Here is a 26116-nt window from a genome sequence, read left to right on the forward strand (position 1 = left end):
TACATTTTTGCCACATTGTGTGTGGATTCATAAAATAGTGCCAAATTTATTAGCAGATGGGAGTTTCTTTCACCCTCTCTTAATCCCCTCACTTTGAAAGAGCTGCATGAAATTGAGAAAACCAAGAGTAAGCTAAACAAGCAAATTTCCTGTCAAATTTCATGCAGATCCCTAAAACGGTGCAAAATGTATTAGTAAATCAAAAATCTTTTAACCCCATTTTTAACTTCTTCCCTCTTAGTTCTGCAAAAAACCTAAAATGCCTGCACTGGGTGTAACTTGGTAAGTGGCTGCCACATGTGATGCTAGATTTATCAAACAGTGCTAAAGTTATAAGCAATAGAAAACGTTGTTGCTGCCCCTTTAACTTTGCCAGCCCTTGATGATTTGTCAGAAACTTTGTCATACAAATTAAAAAAGACACCATCCAAACTTCTGCCAAATCTTGTACAGATTCATCACACATTGCTTACGCTATTAGCAAATTAACTTTCCCTCTCCTAATAAATGACCCTCTCATGTATTGATATGCACAAATTTGAAAACACCAATAGTAAGTGGATGCACCGTGTACCTGCAAAATGTTAGCATATTTGGCAAACAGTGCCAAAGATGTAAGCAAATTAACACACATCTGTTCAGCTGACAAGATATACAAAGTATTAATCATTTAAGTCCTGCCGGGGCACCTTTTTCTTCAAGCATAATATCTCAAAAATTACTAAATGAATTTACTCCCATTCAAAAAGAGCAAGCTTTTTGAATTTTGTTCTACTTTCATGCCATTCTGATGTCATGCACAGTGCTGTCATCAGCAATTAAATTTCGTATGTTGCAGTGATGTTGTCAGTAACATCACAGAACATGTAATGAGTGTCGTAATATGTGAGATAATTAGCTGTGTATGGAAAGGGCACATGTTATAGCTATTTTAGGGCACAATTTTATTTACTTGCAATAACTAAAACTGGTAGATTTCAGTGATTTTGATTGATTAAAATGGTATGTTTCACTTAACTATACCATCCTGTTGACCTTTGTTTTTTTTTCCGTAAATTTCTATTTTATTTTTAAATTCCTAAATATAACTGTCACTTTTACCTTTGTTTTTTTCAGTAACTCACTGTCTAGATATAAACGGTAGGCCTATTGGTTTTGTCAGAAGATCAATGCGGTCTGTCAATAAATTATTATTTAAAGCATTTGTAGTCAAAACAACATTGAACACCCGCCAGACTCTTTATTTTACAAGTATCAAGCCAGAAAATGCAGCTTTAAGACCAACCACAAGGAGTATCAGCATTCCCAAGCTGAAAAACAAAAGCTCCAGCTTTGAGAATGCTCAAAAAATTATCAATGTTTCCTGGAGTCATGCTATGTGGACTCCAGGAAACATAGGGTTACCATTTGTTAACTACTGCAGCCCACCACAATACCTAAAAAGATGCTTGTGGTGCCCCTGCCCAGATTGCTCATTCCCGGAACAATGAATAATCAATGAGTTGCTGCAGCCTCTTATTTAATATTCTTTCTCCTTTTGATAATGTCTTTTTGTAAATATTTTTGCCAGACACGTTTTTCTTTTTGTGGGTCCCCCAATGGCACCCACATCTTCACATTAAGTTGGGGGTTGTACGGGAGCTACAGTGCTCCTTCAGCCCCTGTCAGCTCCTCAGCCAGCACCTATTGTGGGTGTCGGCAGAAAATTGACACTTTTTTGTTTTTGTAGGTGCCCACATCTTTATAATAAGTTGAGGACCATGTGAGAGGGCAGTTTCAGGGCACCAGCAGTCCCTGCTGGCTACCCAGCAAGCACCTGAGTGCTTGCAGAAGCCAGCAACAAGTATGCTCCCACTCTACAGGAGCAGATTTCCACTCTGCTCTTGCAGGAGGAGCAAACATTCTTAAAAGCGGGCAGGAGAAAAGGCAAGTATTTGTTCCCACCTGGCAGGAGCATTACTGCCCCCAAACATATAAAAATGTACACGACGGTGCCCCCGGAACCACCCTGGGGAGCTTATAAAAAAGAAGAGGACTGGAGCCCCTCCTTTTTTTTTTGGATGGCACCACTGATCTGCCTCGGATCCGCAGTGCCACCCAAAAAAATAGTTTTTGGCCTCAGAGGGTTCTCTCTGGGACTCCCAAACTTGGCCTAAGAGGACAGGATATCCCTACCATGACCCCCAGTTTTTTTTTTTTTTGCCTTTTCATCTTGTCTCTGTCGGATCTGTGGGTCCTCCGTGGCACGAAATAGTCATACATTTTAAACCTTTGTTTCTCAAAAACTACTGAACAGATTTACACCAAATTACAAACAAAATGCTTTTTAAACCAAGATCTAGCTTTGCGCCTAACTTCCATGGAATTCCGCACAGCAGTTTTGACTGTAGCTATGTCTAATTTTCCTATGGAAAAATACATGGGAAAATGAGTTTTAGGAACCCCACCCCCTTTTTCTCAGCCCCCACTTGATGGACCAACCCTAAACCGCCGAAGTTATTCCAAATCAAAAAATACATTTCCTATTGAACTATATACAGAGTGTACATGCTATTTATTATCATTGTTGAGTGGTTTGTGCCATGGAATTCGCACATGTGCACTTGTTTTAACAAAAGATATTTATTCAAAACCAGGATGCAAGGGGTTAAGTACATGCAGCATGGCAAAATCACATTGACAATACCTACTGACGATGAGAGTTCTCCAGGTAAATGAATTATTGCATGCAATCTGTGAGGCAGTAAAAAGCCTTTTTCTCAAGTCAATTTTATTGTTGTGTGTTAGTAGACTCGATTGTTACCTTTGAATTGTAGTAATAAATGTGTATTTATTAGTATAGTTGTTCTAAATAAGTGCTATTTGGCCGCATTTATTTTCAATGCCATTGCATAAATAAACATTGAGTGTGTGCGTGTGTGTGTGTGTGTACGTGCTTGCATGTTTGTGTATGTGTTTATGTGTGTGGGTGCTTTGTGGGTGTGTGTATAAATACGTCCATATTGATGCATGACAATGAAGTTGAAAAAGCATGGAAATGTATGACAGACTGGGCTAACACATAATTTCACAACAAGGTGTGGTTTATGACAATTTGATTATTGCTTTCACTGTTGAAACACATTGTGATTCATGCCGCCTAACACACTATACTCTCTAAAGCCAATGTTTTATCACAATTGTTTATAATTATAATTCAGTATGTGGAAGAATGCATCTATAAAACTGCAATCCACTTTCAGTTCTTCATTCACAGCCTGAAGCACCTGCTGAAGATGAAGCCTTTTCTGTTCTCTCTGCTAGCTGTAATCATGTGTATGGAGCTAGGTGAGTCTTAAAGCCCTTTAATATTTCATGCTGTATTGAGATGTATGAAGCTAAATGCCTTATATAAAGAGTTAGAATGAGAATCTTCACACCCAGTTTTCTTCATGCAATAAATAAGATGAGGGGCATCTGAAACAAAGCCCATTTCATTTAATGTGCTTACATTCTGAAATGCTCAGTATAGCTTATCTGTGTATCCATGTTATGTGACATTTAGGGAGCTTGTCATATTCATTGTGATGGTCCATTATTTTGTGTCATGTGCATGCATCGCGCAAACATAACCGAAAGGCAGCAATGGGTTTTCCAGGATCAAAGGAAAATATATCTGCAATTAGTGATTAGAGGGACAGCTGGGTTCTGAGAGCGGAAATGGTGTTCTTTAAAGAGTTTTTTTTATTTAAATCTTTCTACACAGGAGCAAGGTTGAGGAGGTCCTGATGGATACAGCTATGATGTTCCTGATCCTAGACACAGAACTGGAGAAGGCTTAGCCTTGTTGATTCTTTTTTACGCTTCTTCATTTCCAGTCCATCGCTGTGCTGGCTTCTGGTATTTTGACAGCCACTGGACATTGTGAAATAATCACTCATGAAGGGTGGGGTGCTGGTTGTCACGACATTGTAGATGATTCAGCTAGTTTTGAAGATGGTGTGAGCTAGCAAGAGAGGCCAGTGAAGTTCTATACAAGTGAGGGTATTGTATTCATATTTCTTCAGGCCCTTCATGGGACTTACTCTGGTGTGTGGGATGCACTTTCGGGAAGCTAATGTGGTGTCTGGAAGACTGTAGAACAGAATGTTTTCACCATCCAGATGCAAAAGTACAAGGGATTGACCACTTCTGCAGTTGCTTTCTCAATGAATGGTTTTACCTTCTGCAGTAGAAAGAGCGGGCACCAGGCTGTCTTAGTTTCCTTCCTGATGTGTTCCTAGAGGGCGAGGTTGTTGTCCACCATGAATCTGAGTTATGAATTTGCATTCTGTTAAAATTGGGGTTCACATCTTTCCATGTTAATGTCATTGAATTAGGTGTGGACTAGTTGTTGCTTGTCATTATTGATGAAAAACAGAACTCCTTTCTCAGGGTTGAGCTTTAGGCTGTTGCTGAATATCTAGTGTGGGATAAGATGAAGACATATCTAAACCATTGTGTGGAGCAGAGGAGACTTTCAAGTAGAGTTGTGTGTCATCAGTGTATTGGTGAAGTTTGATGCCAATGGTTTCTTTGTAGAAGCTGAAGATCACAGGTGACAAGATGGAACCCTTGGGGAGCCTGCTGGTGCTAGGGATCATCTGTGATCTAGAGGTGCAAATGTGAACAAATTGGTGTCAGTTGGATAGGTAGGAAAATAACCAATGAAGGGCATTCAAGACTATAGGGGTGAATGTGGGTGGGCAGATCAGCAGTTTTGAGCATGGCTGAAATGTACAAGAATATCAATAGGTAGGGATCACTTTTGTTGTCTGAAGGGCATTACTTCTGATATGTAATGCTGCTGTCTTCATGCTGCAGTGTGATCTGAAGTCACAATAGAAGTTGCTGGAGTTGATTGATGTTGACCCAATCTTGGAGTTATTGGTAGACTGCTTTCTCTTTATCTTGCTGATAAAGGATAAGTGAACAATGTGACAGTATTTGGCAAGTTTAACAGGGTCTAGTGTGGATTCTTGAATGATTGAGTCACTGACAATGGGAAGTAGAGGCGGGAAAGCTTCTCCACAGAGGACTTTTATGAAGGGGGAAGGTAAGAGATGTTCAAAGAATTGATGGAGAAAGGCAGGCTTTGTGTTACATTATGTTTTGTTTTGTTAAGTTGCTCAATTCTACGCCTTGTTTCACATCCCAACACATGGTGACAACAGCTGCTTCAGAGCTGCTATTTCCCTTTTAAACAAAAAACAAGCAAATAGACTAATTGAGGGCTAAATTAAGAGAATCCATGAAGCCCGTTTATATATTTTTCAGGAGCTAAATTTATTTTTCCTTAACTGTGTGTGGTATTTTACTGCTGCATTTTGTAAATACAGGGCGCTATCTTTCCTTGAAACAGTATGAGTGAGATCTAGGCGCTTTTCTTCAATGCATTTAACTATGGTTTTACATAAAAGGGTGTGAAAATGGTTAGAAAAAGGGAAAGCTGGATGTAATTATATGAAACAAGCTTTTAGCATAGTCACTAAATAGGCAGTATGGCACGAATTGAAACATTGAGCACCATTTGTTAATAAGGTGCAATGAGCAGTTTCAAAAGTTATAAACTAGATGTCAATCAGTAGAAGCAGAGATAAAGATTGGATGAAGGACATAGTTATAAGTGCATACACTATACAACTATCTTGTCCCTGTCCAAGTTAATATGATGCCAATCAAAACAAGTGGATAGGAAGTGGGGGAGGAAAACAGATGGATAGATATAGGAAAATAGGATGAAAGTTGTGTGTGCTGTCATGTGCGAAAAGGCATATGTTATTAAAATTGGTTCAGATGTTAGGCTGCAGTAATTGTAATCAATCCTTACAGCAAGTGTCAGGGAGTTTGAATACACTGAAATGGGTATTAAGGTTATATTGTGTCTTTCTCTAACATGAAATTGTCATGGAGAATTGAAGGTTAGTTGTTTTCATTTTAATGATATGTAGGTCGATGATCTAAAGGTGATTTGAGAGCATAATCCTCGCAAGAGTGATACTACTAGGGTGTTGTCTTGTTTGTTCCAAGACAGTAGTTACTTTATTGTTGACTGCAGATTGTTTTTAATTAACATTATGAAGGGAGAGTTAGAGCAATGATGTGACTGGGGAGCACTAGTGAGGCATTAATGGGCGGTGAACCAGAATGTGCTTCAGGATGCTGGTATTTGCATTACACCTACCATGATTAGGTAGGGTAATGATTCTGACCTGATTTAGCCTTTGACCAGTAATAGAAATTCTGTCATATTTGAATTATTCCACAATTGCAGGGGAAACATTTCTATTTGCCATGGGTGCAGCAGCTACCGGTACAAAGACACTGGTAAAAATCCACCTGTGCATATCATTCACTGTGTAATTTTATCCTCCAAAGGGGCAATGGGAATGTATCCACATAGGGGAGCTTAGTTGTAACTGGTCACTTATTCAGTCTCTTTAACTTATTCCCAATATGTCAAGGATACCATGCTTATCTTGGTATGATAGGTGACAACTATTTCCCTGGCGTTTTTTGGGGATTATCTCCACCAAACCTGTTACCAGTTTAATAACTCTGGATCAGGCATCTAATCCATTATAATGCCTGGCGAAGTAATCTTGGTGGACCCAATGGTTGAGACAGGGAAGTCTCAGCTGGTTTGTGTGTTTCATCTGGGGTACCCTAAATAGGGTGATTACACCATAGAGGAGCATATGGGGAAATATGTTTTTGGTATATTCTCTTTTCCAGCCATGTGAGGAATTCAATCCTTATTCCATGATTTTCTGTTTTGTTGACATGGTGTGAGAAATTGGGGTACTGGTTGACTGGGGTGTGAGCCCTGGTCAAGCAACGGCCATGCTCTCTTACAGGGTGAAGTACAAATGTCAATAAGTTAATCTGCACTAAACCCTGGGTAGCATGGCACAATAAGCAGTCAGGATTAACACAGAAGCAATGTGTAAAGTATTTATGCATCACACAAAAAAGTAATTTGCACGAGACTGTGTCAAAGTCGAAAAATATGTCCGACTGCAATGTAGCTCTGGTCAGATACAAGAAGTGGATCGGGTCCAGTCAGCACTTACCTTTGGACTTAAAAGAAATTTGAATAAGGTAAAGTTCAGTGGGACAAGACTGCAGGCGGATTCCCAGAAGGCATCTTTGTAATTGGGAACCCTTTGGTGGAAGATTTCTATGTTCAGACTTAGGGCCTCATTACGAACCTGGCAGTCACCAAGTTTGTGGATGCTGGCAATGCAGCAGTCTGAGCGCCATATTTGAATCCTGGCAGTCGGGCCGCGAGGGGACCGCCACCTCTCCCAGGATCAGGGCTGCCCTGGGGATTACGACCTCGCTCTCCGCCAGCCATTTCATGACAGTGTTTTTCTGCCAGCCATTTGCTGGTGGAAAACGGGTGCAGGGGGCTCCAGGGGGGCCCATGCACTTACAATGGGCAGTGCAAGGGCCCCCGTGGGCAGCACCATTGCAATTTTCACTGTCTGCTTTGTAGACAGTGAACATTGCGAGAGTGCTGGTGCACCCTGCAGCCTACAGCATTGCTGCCTACTCAAATATGAGCTGGAGAGAATGCGGTAGGCTGTTTACCGCTAGGCAAGCAGGCAGAAACTCAGGTTTCCGCCTGCTGACCTAGCAGGAAACTCTTAATGGGCCTGGCGGAAAGATAGCCAGTATGACGGCAACCTCCCCGTCAGAGGTTCAGCAGACAATGTATACCTTCTGCCGAACTCATAATCAAGCCCTTGGTCTCTCTTTTGGAAGTTGAAAATCTTCAGTGGAACACAGCAGGAAGCTGTAGCCAAAGACAGTAACAGAGGCTCGAATACCCTTTTGGCGAAGGACTGCTGAACATGATTTGCTACTGTGGAGAAGAACGTAGCAAGAGCAGCCACAAAGACAGGCCAACCTGCAATGCACCTTGAATTGACAGATGGGCAAGTTGGTCCCCTTGTTTTTCAGAGCAGTTTTAGCCACAAAAATTCTAAGTTCTAAGTTTTGGATTTCTAAGCACCTTTGGCACCACAATAGAGGGTCCAGGACTGATGGGGCACACCTTGGGTGTTCAGGACTCTCTCAGGCTGGGTCCAAGTGTGGTTTCAAGATGGTGGAATCCTTTTGTGTCCCTGTGGCACTGGACAGGAGGTCAGCAAACTAACCCTTAGAGTCACTCCGGTAGTCCTGAGTGCTGGCGAAGATGCAAGGTTCAAACAGCAGGGCTAGTTCAAGGCAGGCTCCAGACAACAAAGCAGTCCTTCCCGGCACAGCTTAGCAGTCTTGTAGAGAGCACAGCAGGTCACAGCAGTGGGCAGTCCTCTGAGAGCCTTTCCACAGGTTAAAAAAAACAGTGAACTGAAGTGTGGGTCTGAGGGAAATACTTTTAATCCCAGTTCTGTCTTCAAAGTTGGGAGACATTTTTAGAGGTTTCTACTTTGATAGCAGACACAAAGGGATAAAGACATTTACAACTTTCTAAAAGTAGCATTTTCAAATGTGTAATTAAAAATCTAACTTTACCATTAAAGTGGATTTCCATTAGAATTTCACAGATCCCAAACATGAAATGCTTATCTGTCCTCAAACAATAGTTAGCAGTTATTTAATGTAATAAGGTCATTCAATGTTATCCTATGAGGCAGGTAGACCTGACAGTAGTGGAAAACTAGTTTAGGAGGTTTTCACTACTAAGACATGTAAAAGTTAAAAGTACATGTCCAACCTTTTAACTTCAATGCACCATGCCCTATGGGCTACCCTGGGCCTACCTTAGGGGTGAGGTATATGCAATGGCAAGCCTAGGAAATGTTTTAAGGTGCTACTAAGGGGTACAATAACTGCTGCAGGACCACTGATAGCATTTAATTTACAAGTCCTGGGTATGAAGTATACCACTCCGCAAGGGATGTATAAGTAAATTAAAAATGACAACTGTGTATAGGCCACTTTAATCATGTTTAAAACTGCATGCAGACAACAATGGCAGGCCTGGGGCATGGTTTGAGGGGTCCTTATGTAGGTGGCACGATAAAGGCTGCAGACCCACCAGTAGCATTTAATTTACAGGCCTTAGGTATATACTACATGTGGTCTATAAGTAAATTAAATATGGCAATCGGATGTTTAGAGGAGAGAGCACAGGCCCTTGAGCACTGGGTAGCAGAGGTAAAGTGAACAAATTTCAGCAAAAAAAATGAAGGTAAGTTGGCAAAAAGCTTGGGGAACACAGACCTAAGGCTGACAGTTCCAACACATAGGCATTTGTGTTTTCTATCGTATATTAAGCATATATACTGATATTATGGCTTAGATTTCCACATGTACTATGCTTAAAATATATGTATTTTTGTTTGTTATGTTTCCACAATTGCTGCTCTAGTAATACAATTGGCAATGAACAAACCCATTTACAACTGCATCCCGCCCTCCTCTAAAACTAGGAAATGTGTTTAACATTGTATTTGTTTTTGCAGCTACCGCTCATAAACATCCCCTGCTACAAAATGTAATATTGCAGGAAATGTGTACAAAGGTAAATGTGGTCAGAACTACATTTAAACCAAATATATAACCTGGGAACCATGCATGACAAGACACCTGGTTATGTCAGGTTCCAGTTATCTGTCTGGGCTGTACATACACATGATAATTTCTGGCTCAGTCTCAGCACTTTCTACGTGGTAGGTCTGTAGTTCGGAGTATAAGGTACTCTCTCGAAAAGCACAGAAGTGAGTGATAAGTTACCCTGAGCCAGGCTCACAAAGCAGGCCAGTGTAGACTTGTGTGGCATTTGTGCTTCTGAGGTGGAACTCAGAGGGATATGAATGAAGTGGGGAGGCAGGGAAGAGATCCTCATAGCCTGTAAAATGTTTCACCATATTAAATTTATAGAGCAGGGCCACTCTAGCAAATATTTTGTGCCACATCCAGAATTATATTGCACTGTCCCAAATGTAAGAGTGGCTTCTATATTACAATATTGTGGTTGGAGTTACAGATATATCATGACCATAATAATAAAATCCAAAATATAATCAAGGAAGGAGTTTATTTATCTTATTTAGCTCCACAGTGATGCTATTTTGCGAGTCGATAACATAGGGTACAATATATCTGCAGGTCAATATCTCAACCATTTATACTCTGACAAAACACCTTTAAAAAAATTGGGGATGATAGGAGTTGTATTATGAAAGGTTTTTGGATCATCACCACTAGCAAACTTGAGTCACACTTTCAAATTCATACTTAATCCTCTGAAAAGAGAAAACCTGCTTGGAGGAGAAGAAGAAAAACTCCTTCCTTAGCCAGTGAAAAGAGAAAACCTGCTTGGAGGAGAAGAAGAAATTCCTCTTCGCCTGTAAAGTTTACTAGCTTTGCCCATTCCGCATTCCACTTGGATCATGGAGTTATGGCAAAACTCTGCCAACCGTCAAATGGCGGAGTTTTGTCTTGCGTGCGACTCACCAACATTATGAGAATTTGAATCTCCCGTTTCTGTAATGCCTCCCGGCAAGATTTCGCAACGCGGGCAGTTGCAGCGACCATATTCATTGAGAAAGCTGCAGCTCGAGTAAAACATCTAGTCAAGTGGCGGAAACATGCAGCGCCCTCTGGGACACTGTGTGGTGCTGTTTGTGCTGATTTTATAGCTCGGAAAAGGTTTCAGATGCTAAAATTCAGCACAAGCAGCCTGAAATCCGCCCGCTCGTGCCATCAAATCTCGTAAAGTGTTCATTTAAACTCAATATGGAGTGGAACCCCGCGAGTCGCACCCAGGCCTTGAACTGATACACTTAGTTCCTCATTAACAAAAGGCCTATTCTGCCAGAGCTTCACTTTTTATGGCACTCCGGTGGCGCAGCCCCGTAATCATATCTATGAGGTGACGCTGAAGCCATCCTGCGTGGCTTTGCATGGCCTCATAGATAAATAGGGCAAGGCACTGCAAAGCGCAGCTTTGCCTTTCTCTACAGCAAGCAGGCGATCCATGGGTGTTGCAGTGGGTTGTCCTACACAACACCCATGGGATTGACACATTTGCAGATTTACAAGGATCTATAAACCTGGGAATGCATCAAAACTGTGAGCATTCCCAGGGGAGGCATAGCGAGGAGATATAACTTTATTTATTTTTGTGCAGCACACATAGAAAGAGGGAAACACCTCCATTGATTGTTTTTGTGCAGGCACCATGGTGTAAGGGTTCCTGTGCCGGCGCTAGGCACCAATTTGTGCACCAGCGCAGGCATAAGGGACAGGAATGTGCCGTATTTCATTAAAACAGCACGTTCCTGCACTTTTCGTTTGACACAGGGCAGCACAGCAAAGTGACTTGCCGCACAGCCCTGTGGCAAAAACTAGCAAATGAGGCCCTTAACCTTGAGATCCTGATTTCCTTTGTTTCTAAATATGCGATCAGTGCTTCTAAAAATCAGAGAATACTAGATTATTTAAAGAGGGAGGTTTAGAAAGTTGGCCACTATCACCTGTCAACAGTTTTTTCCCCTTTTTTTGCCCCGGACATGGCCATGGCGTCTTGAAGTGCTAAGTCGGGTCTTTGAGGAGCTTGCTAACACAGGAGCCTAGAAGTCATTGCGAGGCTTGTAGAGCTCTGTCTTGGGCACGGACAGTCCCTCTAATAAAAGGCTGAAGCTCAGGTCCAAACGCAGCGCCCACATAAGCATATACCCGCCCAGAAACTGATACTACTTTCCAAGGGTCAAAAGCTGCTGCTACATAGAGATAAAAGGCATACGTGCCAGTGCTCTGAAGAAGATCCAGTTGTCCACTTGTGAAACGAAGTGTAGAGACTCCTTGCTGGAGAGGGAGATGGTGCTTTGATGCCTACCTTGAAGATCTATAAAATAGGATAGACCAGGAGTGACTTCCCTAACATCAATTATATTGGAACTCTGAGCTTTGGAATGTAGGTAGGGCAGAAAGGTCTGTCACTTCCTTGGAACTGTGCGTGAGTCCATCACAGGAGGACTGAAAGCATTGAAGTGTACCTGTGTGGACGATTACTGACTCCACCTCTTTCTAAACCTCCCTCTTCAAATAATCTGGTAGTCTCTGATTGTTATTCTTTTTCTGGTGCAAGACTGCCACCTGGTGGCCATTATGGGGCAGTGCAGATGTGCAGCAATTTCTTTTTGCGTTTGACATTTGACGTTAAATTGGTGACATAAATTATTTGGTTCCGCTAATCATTTTGTATCGTTTTGCTTATTAAATTTCAGTTGGTTATACTAGATTGCTTTATGACTATTTTCCTACCTTCAGTGTTTTTCGGTACTGCCTAAATTTAGCTCACATTTCCCGGGGCATTTCGTGTGCTGATTCTGCCACAGACACCAGAGTGTAAACAGACATTCTTTTAGAATTGTTTTGTGTACCAAATTTATAGCCCAGTTTGTGGCATCTCGTGAGCACAATGTGAGTGTGAAAACCTGCACTTATTGATTGTGATGTACAAAGGTTTACTTGAAGAAGAAATTGCTGTAGGTGAGGTCCGTCCTTATCGTAATCTTAATTTTAATAGTGTTTTCATTTCTTTAGTGAGTTAATGTAACTACTAGAGGAAAGTGTGAACTCTTTGTTAAAGACTGCATTTTGCTTTGTTTTTGTTCATTAATATACACTCAATTGAGGTTCTGATGTTATTAATAAGGCAAAAACTTCGACTAACGTATATATTATTAGTATAGGGATAATTACAGCAAAGGGCGGAAAAGTGTTTGACAGTTGAGTTTATATATAATGTATGAATCAATGGTGACAGCAAAATACAGAATATTAATTTGCAGGTGGATTCAGTTGGTTTTGGCTTTGTTTTCACACAGGCGAGTTATAAATGGGAGTTTTGTCATTAAAGAGGAAATGACCAACCCATAAGACATCTTCACCATCAGTGCCAGACCTCACTAAACCATAAGCATATGCTTACAGTATGAAATCTGTGATATTGTCAGCAGTTGTTTGGTGGACAGGTCTGTACGGTAATTACTGGAAATTCGTGGCTTAATGCAATCAGCTACTTTTTTCAATACACAAACCCAGATATTAACAAGAACAAGTCCAGCCATTTCTCTAAAATAGCTTTTGACTCACTCATTAGTAGATAGATCAAGTTGAAAGCTTTATTCCGCACAGTACTCAGAGCTGAATGAAACACATAGCTATACTGTAGTGCCCAGTACGGATGGGGCAAACTGTTTCAATGTGATCATTGCAGCCTCACAAATCTGGAGTGCGGCCCTGGTTAACCTCAGTGGAAATGAAGCGCGTTGTATATCTACGATGGCTTTAATGATCTTACTCTGTTAGTCATGGTGTAGTTCCATTCCTTCTGTTTTTCCTCTCCAAAATGAGCTATCCTCCTCAATTTGCCCTGGGGGAGCTGTATTTCGCGTTAAGAGGACTTTTTGATGTGAGGGCACTCAACAAATATAGCAATCAGTCAATTAATCTGTTGTGTCCCTCAGGGGCTTGTCTGATACCAGACACTGCAGACCTCGTGCTCATGTTCACTGTACTCTTGTGTCATGCAACACACTTGGGGCGGCTGCTGCAGAAATAAGGCTGGCAAGTTAAGCTAGCCAACTTTGTTACAGCTGCCACCCTTTTTAAAAAAGAAGTACTAGAAGTCATTTTACGTCTTTCAACCGTTTTTAGTGGGTATGACATGTACACATTAAGCACGTTTTTGGCAGGCAAACAAACGTTTTGGTGGAAAAAATATGTGCATGCAGTTCTCAAAGTTTACACACTCTTACTGGGCCTTTGCCCGCCCTGTTTTTGGAATACGTGGTAAAATGGGACTGGCAGCATGTTGTGGAAGTTTCATTGGAGACTTATGTGAAATGTTCCTTCAGTGGAGTCTAATAGGTGGTTGGGTGCCTTCACTGGTGGGCTCACTTATGCAAACCTGGGTGTACTGATTAAAAGAAAACGTAGTAATCTCCCCCCAGATTACCGGAGGCAATTTGAAGGAGATTGAGACATGATCCTGCTCTTCTCCCCTTAAAGAGAGAGTGCTCAAGTGGGCATGATGGGTACCTCGGAAAGCAATGGAATGGTGTCAATTGAGCTAGGCTGCAGTCTCTTACCGGGGGCATCCCTCCACACCCAGAGCATAGTTCTGAAAGTCGAGTAGGTACGTCTGTGCTCGTCAAGCCCCACATGCCCTGGAAACCCTCAGCTAGAGCACTAGTGGGTCCTTGTACACATTAGGGGCTCTGTCCTTAAACACGGGGTCCTGCTACTGAGGAAGCAAAAATCTGTAGCCAAGTCTATACCATAAGCCTGCAAGAAATCTCCATGTTCTTTGGGCCAATATGGGCAACCTCCATGTTGGGAACGTTCATAAACTCAGTGAGAAATCTCATGTTTTTAAAGGGTATCAAGGTCTGAGAAGACCTCTGTCCAAGATATTTGTGTGCATGAAGGTGCCTGCCACCAGTTACCAATCTGAGGTTATCCTCCGCAACCATGGAAGGGTTTCACAAGACCAGGATTTTCTTGGGAGAACTACTCTATGGGCAGCTGAGTCTGCTTTCACCTCCTGCAGGTTGAGCATCAGTATGACCAGATTGGTGTAATCTTATTGAGTCTGCCAATTTTTGTGAAGAGGGTGATCATGTCATCATCTGCACTTCCCGAACTGCCAGTTCTTCCCTAGTGTAGCGGGATGGCAGCAGTGTGTCAGTTGGACAGGGTGTCAGACAGCCAAGGCTGAAATGAATGTGTATAATATTGAGAGAGCATGTGATAACGTAGGGCTTTATGGGGAGATCTTGGCGGACGAGTCACAACGGTGACGGATATCCCGCCCGCCGAAATATAAATCCCATATGTTCTATGGGATTTATATTTTGGCAGATGGGATATCCACTACCATTGTGACGGAGTAACTCATCCACCAAGATCTCAATTAGGCCCTTCGAGAGCTTCATTTGCTATTTTTAAATTATTTTCATATGCTTATCCCCCCCTTACTGTTGTCTCGTGGTGTAAGCTTTTATGCGTTTATGTTCCTCTACAGGTTGTCTCCTGCCGTCCATTGTTTCATCTCTCCTGTCCTGTGTTGGTTGTTGAGTTCATGAAGGAGGGAATGTGTGTAGAGTCTTAGCTGCATGGTATGGGGCAAGATCAACAAAGGGAATTTCAGAATGCTGTATGCAGGGTTCTGAATGAAATATAAAGGAGCCCCCAAGATGCTTAATTCAAGGTCAAGGATCCCCTTCACCATCTACACATATGTTGCTATTTGTGTGTAACTTTTACTTAGCTACAGTCCCTGGCATTCCTTCCTGCATTGGCTTCTTTGTCACTGCATGAGATGGCCTATGATGAGCCTTTAGAAAGCACCTGGGCTGCGAAACGCATGTCAGCTTCCCATGCGCTGTGGGCACAAATCCACCCTGCCTTAAACATAAGGGCCATGCTGGGTCAGTTCAGGACTGCCACCACAAAAAGAAAAAAAAATCTATGGTTTGCTTAACCAACAGCCAACCCTCTCAGATTCTAGTACCTATCTATGGGCCAGATTTACAAGGCCCTAACTGCTCCTTGCGCCACATTAACCTCATTTTTTTCGATGTTAATGTGGCTCGAAGAGGCAATTTTTGCCGCACCATATTTGCAAGGTGGCGCAATGCATGCATTGCACCACTTTGAAACCCCATGTGCCACATTATGCCTGCGTCAGGCATAATGTATGCATGAGGAGCATTCCGGCGTTAGGAGGCCCACAAAAATGGCGCAGTGAAATCTACAAGATTTCACTGCGCCATTTTTGGGGTCATTTCTAACGCCAGCTCAGAGCAGGCATTCAAATGACGCACCCATTGAAATCAATGGGCCTCCTTGCACTTTGCCATACTAACGTCAAAATATTTGACGCTATTGTAGCAAAGTGCCACAATAGCATCAAAAATGTTGACACCACTGTTCTAACGACTGCCATGGTGCACTGTTTTGTAAATAAGGCACACACATGGTATTGTTAGATGGTGCAAGGGTGACATAAGAAAAGTGGTGCATCAGTACTGATGCACCACTTTCTTGTAAATCTGGCCCTATGTGCTTTGCTGCCAAATGATTATTTTAGCCTTACATGTTGATGAAAATGTTTTCTCTTGCAGTGTCTTCTCTGCAGTGCTATTCATGCCTCGTTCGAACTCCCATTTCCAAGTGCATAGAGGTTAAAAACTGCTCTGAACAATCTACAATGTGCAAGACAACTATGTATTCACCAGACAGTGGTAAGACAATCTAAAATGTGCAAGACAAGCATTTACTCCCCAGGTAATAGTAAGATACTATATAGTTTGCATGGCAATTATGTATTCCAGTTGTAGTGGTAAAACAATTTACAATGCGCAGGATAACTATGTATTCCCCAGGGCTGGCTTTAGGGCGGTGCAAGCGGTGAGACCGCACCGGGTGCTGGCCTGGATTGGGGGGCGCTGACCTCAGGGGGCACTGTGTTTAGCAACAACTTACTAAACTTGTGATTTAAAAGCACCTGCTGAAATGTTCCTTGTGCATCAGGTCTTCAGGAAACAATTAAAATGTCAAGATGCCTCTTGTGATTAATGTCCGTGTTAGAGAGGAAAATCTGAGTTTTGTCTAGCAGCAGTTTTGACTCGCCATAAAGTAGCAGAGAGGGTTAAAGTGCTTGCTGCAAGGAACAGAACTATATTTTATGTGGATGGCTCAGTGGATTAGTAAAGACAGCCTTTACAAGGGGTATAAAACAAATGAATGTATGTGTAAGGGGGTTTATGGAGAGGTGAGGGGCACATTTGCCCTGTGGTGGTGAGGGAATCCGAGGAGGTGGTCATAGGTTGGGGGAGCACCAAAAAAGACAGTCGCGCAAGGCGCCACCAGTGCTAAAGCCGGCCCTGGTATTCCAACTTGGTGGTAAGACAATCTACAAAGTACAAGACAACTAAGTATGTCACACAGAGTGATAGCACAATATATAATGCACAAGACAACTGTGTAATTCCCAGGTAGTGGTAAGACAATCTACAATGTGCAAGACAGCTATGGGGCATATTTACAAGAAAGTGGCTCATCGCTATTATGCGCCACTTTCTTGCTCCCCTATGTGCCCCCTAATGTCACCATGCTAGCGATGTATTTCCAATACAGTGCACCATGGGGCATGTTACCACAATTGTGTCAAAATGTTTGAAGCAGTTGCAGCGCATCGCTCGACTAGCACCAAAAATTATGGCGCTAGTCCAGCAATGCGTGGGGAGGCCCATTGGAAACAATGGGAGCGTCACTTTAACACCTGCCTTGGGCAGGCGTTAAAATGATGGGAAAAATGGCGCAGTGAAATCTCGTAAATTTCACTGCACCATTTTTTTGGGCCTCCTAACGGGGGAATGCCCCCAATGCATACATTATGACTGGCCCAGGCATAATGTGACTCAAGGGGTTACTAAGTGGTGCAGTGCTTGCATTGTGGCACTTTGTAAATCTAGCACGGGGAATAGGCCTCCTTGATGCCGCCTTAGTGTAAAAAAAAATGATACTAGGGTGGCGCAAGGAGGCACTAAGGGCTTGTAAATATGCCCCATGTATTCCCAGATAGTGGTAAGACGATCTACAATGTAGAAAACAACTAGGTATTCCACAGGGAGGGATAAGACAATTGTTAGAAATGGGGTCTTTGGTTGACAGTCGGGTTACCCCCTGTCCAAGCAAGGACCCTCACTCTAGTCAGAGTAAGTCACACACAATCCAAATTATCCTGTGCCCACCCTCTGGTAGCTTAGCACTGAGCAGTCAGGCTTAACTTAGAAGGCAATGTGTAAAGTATTGTGCAATAAATCATGCAATAACACAGTAAGACACCACAAAAGACACCACACAGTGTTTAGAAAAATATATAATATGTATCTGATAAGATGCAGGTCAAAATGATTAAGATGCAATAAGTATATGTTGAAATGTCACTGTAAAAATGATATGAAGTGTCTTACGTCTCTTAAAAGCAACAAATGCCTCTTGCAAGTATAAAGTACCTGGTTTGCGTTCAAAATCTCTGCAAGGAACCGCAGAGGAGGAGATGCATGGAAAACGGGGAGGTGTGTGTCGATTTTTCCAGCACACACAAGCAATGAGTTGTAGAGTTTTCACTCAGGCCAGGCTTTGCGTCGATTTCCGGCGTGTAGACTGGGATCCTCTTCGGATTGCGGGGTTTTTGGACGCCACTGGGACAATGTGTTGAAATCTAGCACTTGTAGGATGAAGTCACAGGGGCTGTGTTGATCCAGTGGGCGATGTTTGGAAATTTCTACAGCATGGCAGCCGCTGCGTCGATTCCTCTCAGGAAGTCAGGCTGCGTCGTTCCGGCTCGGCTTTGCGTCGATCCAGTGGGCTGTGTGTCGAATTTCCAGTTGCTACACTGGCACTGCATTTATCTTCTCCTTGCGAAGTCAGGCTGCGTCATTCCGGTTCGGCCTGCAGTGATTTTTTCACCATGATGCAGGCTGTGCGGTGTTTCTTGCAGACTGTGCAGAGATTTCTGCCGCACAGGGAGTTCTTCTTGCGGGAATTAAGTCTTTTTGATCCTGAGACTTCAGGGAACAGGAGGCAAGCTCTATCCAAGCCATGGGAGAGCACTTCTTCAGCAGAGAGCAGCAAGGCAGCAGGGCAACAGCAAGGCAGCAGTCCTTCTCAAAATGCAGTCAGGTGAGTCATTTGGGCAGCCAGGCAGTTCTTCTTGGCAGGTGGTTCTGGTTCAGGTTCTTCGCCAGGAAGTGTCTGAGTTGGTAGGGGCGGAGGCCCTGTTTAAATACCCAAATGTGCCTTTGTAGTCAGGGAGACATCATAGAGTGGCTTAGAAGTGCACAAGGTACCCTTTCAGTTCCATCCTGTCTGCCAGGGTCCCAGTAGGGGGTGTGGAAATCCGTTGTGTGACCGCAGGCTACAGTCCTTTGACATGTAAGTGTCAGGTCCTCCACCCGCCCAGCCCAGGAAGACCCATTCAATATGCAGATGTATGTAAGTGTGGCTGAGCATCCTGTGTTTGGGGTTGTCTGAGTGAATGCACAAGGGAGCTGTCAACTGAACCTAGCCAGATGTGGATTGTAAGGCACAGAAGGATTTAAGTGCAGAGAAATTCTCACTTTCTAAAAGTGGCATTTCTAAAATAGTAATATTAAATCCAACTTCACCAGTCAGCGGGATTTTGTATTACCATTCTGGCCATACTAAATATGACCTTGTTACTCCTTTCAGATCAGCAGCTACCACTCAAACCGTTTATGAGGGTTTCCCTAATGTTAGCCTATGAAAGGAGCAGGCCTCACAGAAGTGCAAAACGAATTTAGGAGTTTTACACTACCAGGACATGTCCTGCCTTTTGTTTACACAGCACCCTGGCCTAGGGGTTACCTAGGGCCTACTTTAGGGGTGACGTATCTGTAGAAAAAGGGGCGTTTTAGGCTTGGCAAGTACTTTTAAATGCCAAGTCGAATTGGCAATGAAACTGCAAACACGGGCCTTGCAATGGCAGGCCTGAGACATGGCTAAGGGGCTATTTAAGTGGGTGGCACAATCAGTGCTGCAGGCACACTAGTAGCACTTAATCTACAGGCCCTGGGCACAAATGGTGCACTTTACTATGGACTTATAAGTAAATTAAATAATCCAATTGGGTATGATCCAATGTCATCATGTTCAAAGGGAGAGAGCATATGCACTTTAGCACTGGTTTGCAGTGGTAAAGTGCGCACATGAAGGAATATGATTGTCCAATTGAGAGGTCAAATTTATGTGAGTCAAAACAAATAGATGTTGCTTCGTACATTGATTGACTGCTTCCTTCCATAGTGCATCAGGATGCTATTGCATCCTCTTGTAATGTCACTTTGCAGCCAGTCGGTAATCCAGCTTTAGAACCTCTCTCACCAAGGATTTTGGTCCCATTGTCTAATGTCAATATGGTAAAATCTAAATCCATGGAGAGTCATGTAAGAATGTGTAACCTTGAGCTCCCTCAGAAGGTCTTTAGTGATCTTGAGACTTTAACTTCGGAGTTTATAACATGGAATGTGACCGGATTCGTAACAAATTAAATGATGTTGATTGGGGGGAGTTTATAGATAAATTTAATATTTGTTTGTTCCAGGAAACCTGGGCCACCTTAAATGTTTATAGACAGGGATATAGCTGCTTTTGTAAGGAAGCTAAGCCGTCACCCGCTGGCAGAGCAGCGGGCGGCCTTATTACCTGGATAAGAATCTCTGAGGTGGGCAATATCAAGGAAGTCCATGTGGACTCGGCCGATATATTGGCAATTTCCATCCAGTTAAAGCAAGGTTTACCGCTGTTGCGTATTAATGTCTATAATAGACCTGACCATTCTAACCAAATGTTTAAAACTATCCAGATGTTGAATGCCCTGGTGCTGGATCTCCTTTTGTCGCATTATATTATTGTAGCCGGTGATTTTAATGTGTCCCTTGAGCCTAATTTAGCCTTTTCTGAGATAGCGCAGCTATAGGATTCAATATGGAATATTCCTCCTTACTCGTCCCAGATAAAACAGCCTAAATTTAGCATCAGGGCTTTTCAGGTCATAGATTTTATGATAACTCATGGGCTTCACCCAGGAAATGGGCGCTTCCCGTCAGATAATCCTGCAAAACCCATATTTTTTAGAGGGTTGTATAGTAGTATACTTGACCTTGTACTTATTGATGTGAGGATATGGCACTCTAATAAAGATGTTAAGGTGGGTAACCAATACAATGGTGATCATGCCCCTCTCTTGGTAACATAGGACAGGCAGTTTTTTACCAAAATAGGTGCACAATAAAATCACAAAGTCCCTGCTTCATTAGAGGTGTCCTCCAACAATCGTGCTGTGAAATAGAATATTTTTAGAAATTCTCATAAATTATGGGAAAAAATGTGTGTTTTAGTATCAACACATCAGTTATCTGATGGCTCTTGTCCATATACTCCGAATGAGGTTATGATCCTGCTTATAGATGTTTTTCCTGCCTTTAAAGAGCTATTTTTTACAACTACCAGGGAGAATAAATACTCGGGAGCAGGACCTCATCATAGATGGTTTGGTAAGGTATGTAGAGAGGCTAAGAGTAGACTCATAAAAGCAATAAAATTAAAAGATAGAGTCAAGATAACCTATGCAAGGCGCGAGTATGCATCTGCACTTAAGACTAGCAAAAACCACTGGGAAGAGATATCCTGGCAGGATCTACTGCTGGCTGCTAAGGACAGAAACCCATAATGTTTCTCGTCCTTGTTGGCCAGAAATGGACACAATGAGAATTTTAGACCTGACTGCCATATTCCCCCCGAAAACTGGACTAGCCACTTTACTGAGTTGTATAGTCACAAGCCTGTTCTTTCCATCGTCAATGATAGCGTACCAATAAATGTGTCTTCCTCTGCAGTTAGTTTTATACCCTTTACTTTAAAGAAAACTGATATTGGTATTAGGGCCCAAAAATCAGGAAAGGCGCCTGGGTTAGATGGCATACTCACGGATATGTTTAAATCAGATCTTGATTACTGTGGTCTTTATGTTAATAGGGTGTCAAACGCTGCTTTGGTACGTGGCATATACCCCCGGACCTGGAAGGGAGCAATTATTGTACCCATACATAAAAAAGGGGAGAGGGGTGTCCCGGGAAATTATAGACCAATCAGCCTTTTGGACAACTTACAAAAGATTTTCTCCTGCCAGGTATTGAGTAGGCTTAAGGAATGGATTGAAGAAAAACAAGCACTCAGCCACTTGCAGGCGGGCTTTAGGCAGAGAATAAGTACAGTTGACCAGGTCTTTTGCTTCCTTACGATCAAATGGAAGATGGTGGACATGGACGCAGGGAAACTCTTTGTCCCTTTTGTAGATCTTAAGTCCGCTTTTGATCTTGTCCCACGCTATAAACTGTGGGAGTTTATGAGCGAAGTCGGAGTGCTGGGTCCCACATTAAATTTAATGAAAGATTTGTACTCCGAGAGCTATGCCAGAATTTGATGGGGGACAAAAGGGGAACTAATGACCGAGATCCCAATACGCAGAGGGGTGAGACAGGGGTGTGCGTTGGCTCCTACTCTTTTCCTATTGTTCATTAATGCGTGCATTCCTTACTTATTGGACCTTGTCAATGATGCACCCAAAATAGACCCTTTGTTTGTTGTTTGCAGACGACACTCTGTTATTATCTCAAACTGCTTTTGGACTTGCTAACTTGCTTGTGAAGTTCACGGGTTTTTGTAAAAGACCATGGATTGGAAATTAACACATCCAAAACCAAGTACATAGTATTTGGGGACACAAAAAATAAAGTGAAGAAACAGATATTTCTGGATGAGGAAGCTTTAGAAAGAGTTATTGACTTCGATAATCTGGGAATGAAACTGGAGGATTCACATAAATGGCAGGCTCATTTATCGAAGTCCTTTATGAGCTAAAAAACAAAAATCTGGGGGTATTTTGAGATATGCTGCTAGATCCCCCAGATTTGCCATCAGTCCTGCAATGGAAATATATAAAGTCAAAGTGAGAGGGGGAGTCCTATGTGCGGCAGAGCTATGGGGACATTGTAATATGGAGGATCTAGCTTTATTAAAAGTACCTGCAAGTTCCCCCACATTGCCCATCCAGATGGATATATAAATCTCCATTCCATTTCGCATAGAGCTGCTTTAAGGCCGTTAACGTATTGGATTAGGATTTGGTCCTTGGACATTTTCAGCTCATATAGAGCCTGGCTGAGTGCCCTGATGAGTCTGCATGCTACTAAAAAAGTTAGGTGGTGTAATCATGTTGAAAAAACTTTTATTAAACTTGGGTTGGGAGTTTATTGGACAGACCCCCTCTCACCTCCCAAAAAACGATATGTAGGCTGTAAAGGAGGCGTATTGGCTAAATGTACAAGTAGAAAAGTTAGCTGAAGTGCCCTCGGTTAGTATGACAAATAGTTTTCTATCGCTTAAGTGCCATTATGAGTTTGAGCATTATAGGGACTTGATTTTATCCCCTTTAGCACATGCACTTTATACTGTATTATATTTAGATTAGGGTTGCTACCACTACACACTCTCACTTGCAGATGGACTAAATCTGATAGTTACTCTAACTTATGCCCAATGGGATGCGGTATTGCTGAATGCACGGCTCATGTTCTTTTTCATTGCCCAGCCTATTCTAAGCAGAGGGCACATTGGATTATACCACTTTGCAGATCCATGGGTTTTATGAATAGGTTATTAGCCCTTAGGATTTGTAAAACAAACCCCCAGGAGTCCGTGGCATGTGTAGTAGCAACATTTCTAAAGGCAATCTGGCACATTAGATCTAAATCTTTGGAGTGTAATTTATAATGCATTGTATTTGTTGTGTGTGGAACTGCACTTTGATAGTTAACATTTTTATATAAAATGTATGAATATTAGCATACAAATGAGAATAGGAGTTGTGTTGTCCTCCTGAAGTTATGTTATATAACTGGGTTATAATTCTCAAGATTACTCATATTATATTGTATTTTATCCCTTTTAGTCAGAGGATATTATGTTATCCTTTTTATTATATTCATCAAATGTGTTTTGTAAATGTGCTTTTACGGTATTTTATTTTACCAAAATAAAGCTAAACTTGAAACTACTAGGGACTTATAAGTAAATTAAATAATCCAATTGGGTATGATCCAGTGTCATCATGTTTAAAGGGAGAGGGCATATGCAGTTTAGCACTGGTTAGCAGTGGTAAAGTGCGCAGAGTCCTAAAACCAGCAAAAACAGTGTCCAAAAAGTGGAGGGAGGCAGGAAACAAGTTAGGGGTGACCACCCTAAGGCTGTCAGGTCTAACAACAATATATAATGTGCAAGACAACTGTGTATTCCCCAGATAGTGGTTGTCGCGTATGCCCTCATTATCCTAGTGAGGCTGCTGGATTCGGGCAGCAGAATCACCTGAACTGTGGGGAGCTGGGTCCAAATCCACACCATGTAACAAATGTCAGCCTATTCTGGGTTTCAAGCTAATTTGCAGTGCCTCACCTCGCCCAAGAGCAGGAGTGATTTGTGGCAACTGGGTGTATGGCAAGATTGACTTCTCAGGGCAAATAGTGGCACATCAGATGTCATCCTTTTTTCTGTTACCTTAGTTTCACACATACAAAGACGAACAGAGACAGAGAATGATTCAATAGCGTTTATTGAATTAACTGCATCTTAGATAAAATGGCATGACTTGCAATAACTAGGATGATAAAACATGCTAAAGCTAAATGTTGCCAAGAAGAGTGAAACACAAAAACTGTCCCACCATTCTGGCACTGTGCAGAATATAAGTGGTTACAACCTAAACTATGTTAGAGCACAGCGTGATAAGCCCTGATCCGCACTTTAGGTTTCCCTCCTGGGAAGGCATCTTCCTCCATACCTGAGCTAGGAAGCCTGCTGTCTAAAAAGACACCATCCCCATGTAGGCCATGTAATCTAAGCAAGCAGCTGCAGCGAAGGCAATTAGCATGCAGCCGTGGTCATCTGGCTGGAATCTCCCTCTAACATGTATGAGACACAGACATGTTTTTATAATAAAACAGCTGATGTTCTGAGAGAATGTCCCCACGTAAGAATGTGTATATTTCTGTGAATGTCAGAGACACAGCATACCACTTTGCCGGCAAACCTATCTTGCTGCAGGCTTGAGGAAAGCACAAAGTGAAAATAATGTTTTGCTAAAGACGCAATGCTTTCCTAGGCGAAAGAGCATCTATATAACGAAAATAAAACAGCCCCGCAAATGTGGCCTGTGCTAGAAAAATAAAAGGAAGCCGAATAAAATGTAACTGGGCAACAGTGCACGAGTGGCAGGCCTAGTTCCTAAAATAACATGTCTAAAAACATGGCTAAAATAGCTACACAGCACTACAATGTGCAAAACAACTGTTTAGTCCACAGATAGCGGTAAGCTTTAAAATAACCCACAGCCTCAAGCTATCTGTCCGAAGTTCCTCACATTTGTGTATATCTAGATTTAAGAGGGACCTGCAGGGATTATGTTCAGATAAAATATTTAAGTTCTATATGTACATGTATTAAATGCATACATTATGGATATGGATGATCATATTACTGTGTATCTGTTGATATACACATGCTTTACACTCAGATGAATCCACTAGACTATGGCCCTCATTACAACCCTGGCGGTCGGTGGTAAAGCTGCGGTAATACCGCGAACAGACCGCAGTAAAACAAATTGAATCACGACCATGGTGGAAACCGCCAACACAAACAGCCACTTTAACATTCCGACCGCCACGGCGGTAGCAACAAACACCGCAGCCGCAACCGCCAACGGACAGGCGGAAGACAATTTACCGCCCAGAGTATTACAAGGCACAAATTCGCCAGCTTTTCCGGGGTGGTAACAACACCAACAAAAGCATGGCGGAAACAGTACTTGGAATAGAAACCACTCACCACTTGACACCCAACGAGGAACCAGGATGCCATGGAGCCCGAGTTACAGGTGTTACCAATGTTGGTTTACCTCCTCTTCTACCAGGAACATCAAAGATGGCGGCGATGACCACAGTGAGTACTGCACCTAGCACACAGGGGAAGGGGGAGGAAAAAGAGAGTGACACACACACGCAACACCTCCACCCCCACCCCCAACAACACACACAAGTGTAATCATCAAAAATCCAGATAGGCCAACATAACATTAAAAGATCAGTATATACAAATATGTACAGCAACTACTCAAGTACGGATACTGTTCCATTTGTCTGTGGACCAGTGGTCCCAAAAAGCATGAGCGAAGCCCACACATGACACCTGCCTCAAAACGGAGAGAACACTGCGGGGGCATCAGGTTGAAAAAAAACAGGCACCTCAGGGGGAAGGAGAGGGGGGGCACCTCAGCCGGATGATGGGACCACGCCACTGCTCCACGAGGGGGCTCCATGCCCGCTGCTTAGTACTGGGGAGTGCAAAGCCACAGTCTCTCAAGTCTCTCAAGTGGGTGGTTTGCCCACTGCTTGGTCCTGGGAAATGCAAAGCCACAGTCTCTCTAGTGGAT

General features: G+C 42.6%; 1 protein-coding gene across 1 annotated transcript in view; it reads left to right on the top strand.

The window, feature by feature from the left end:
* The first annotated feature begins 2695 nt into the window (after positions 1-2695).
* LOC138278383 (ly6/PLAUR domain-containing protein 2-like) overlaps positions 2696-26116 on the top strand; it is a 67411-nt gene continuing 43990 nt past the window's right edge. Inside the window, exons 1-3 of the mRNA XM_069219252.1 lie at positions 2696-2710; positions 3201-3327; positions 16167-16286. Of these exons, the coding sequence (XP_069075353.1) occupies positions 2696-2710; positions 3201-3327; positions 16167-16286 (262 nt within the window). The remainder of the gene's footprint in view (positions 2711-3200; positions 3328-16166; positions 16287-26116) is intronic.

This window comes from Pleurodeles waltl, chromosome 2_2 (assembly GCF_031143425.1).
Source record: "Pleurodeles waltl isolate 20211129_DDA chromosome 2_2, aPleWal1.hap1.20221129, whole genome shotgun sequence".
Taxonomy (NCBI): Eukaryota; Metazoa; Chordata; class Amphibia; order Caudata; family Salamandridae; genus Pleurodeles; species Pleurodeles waltl.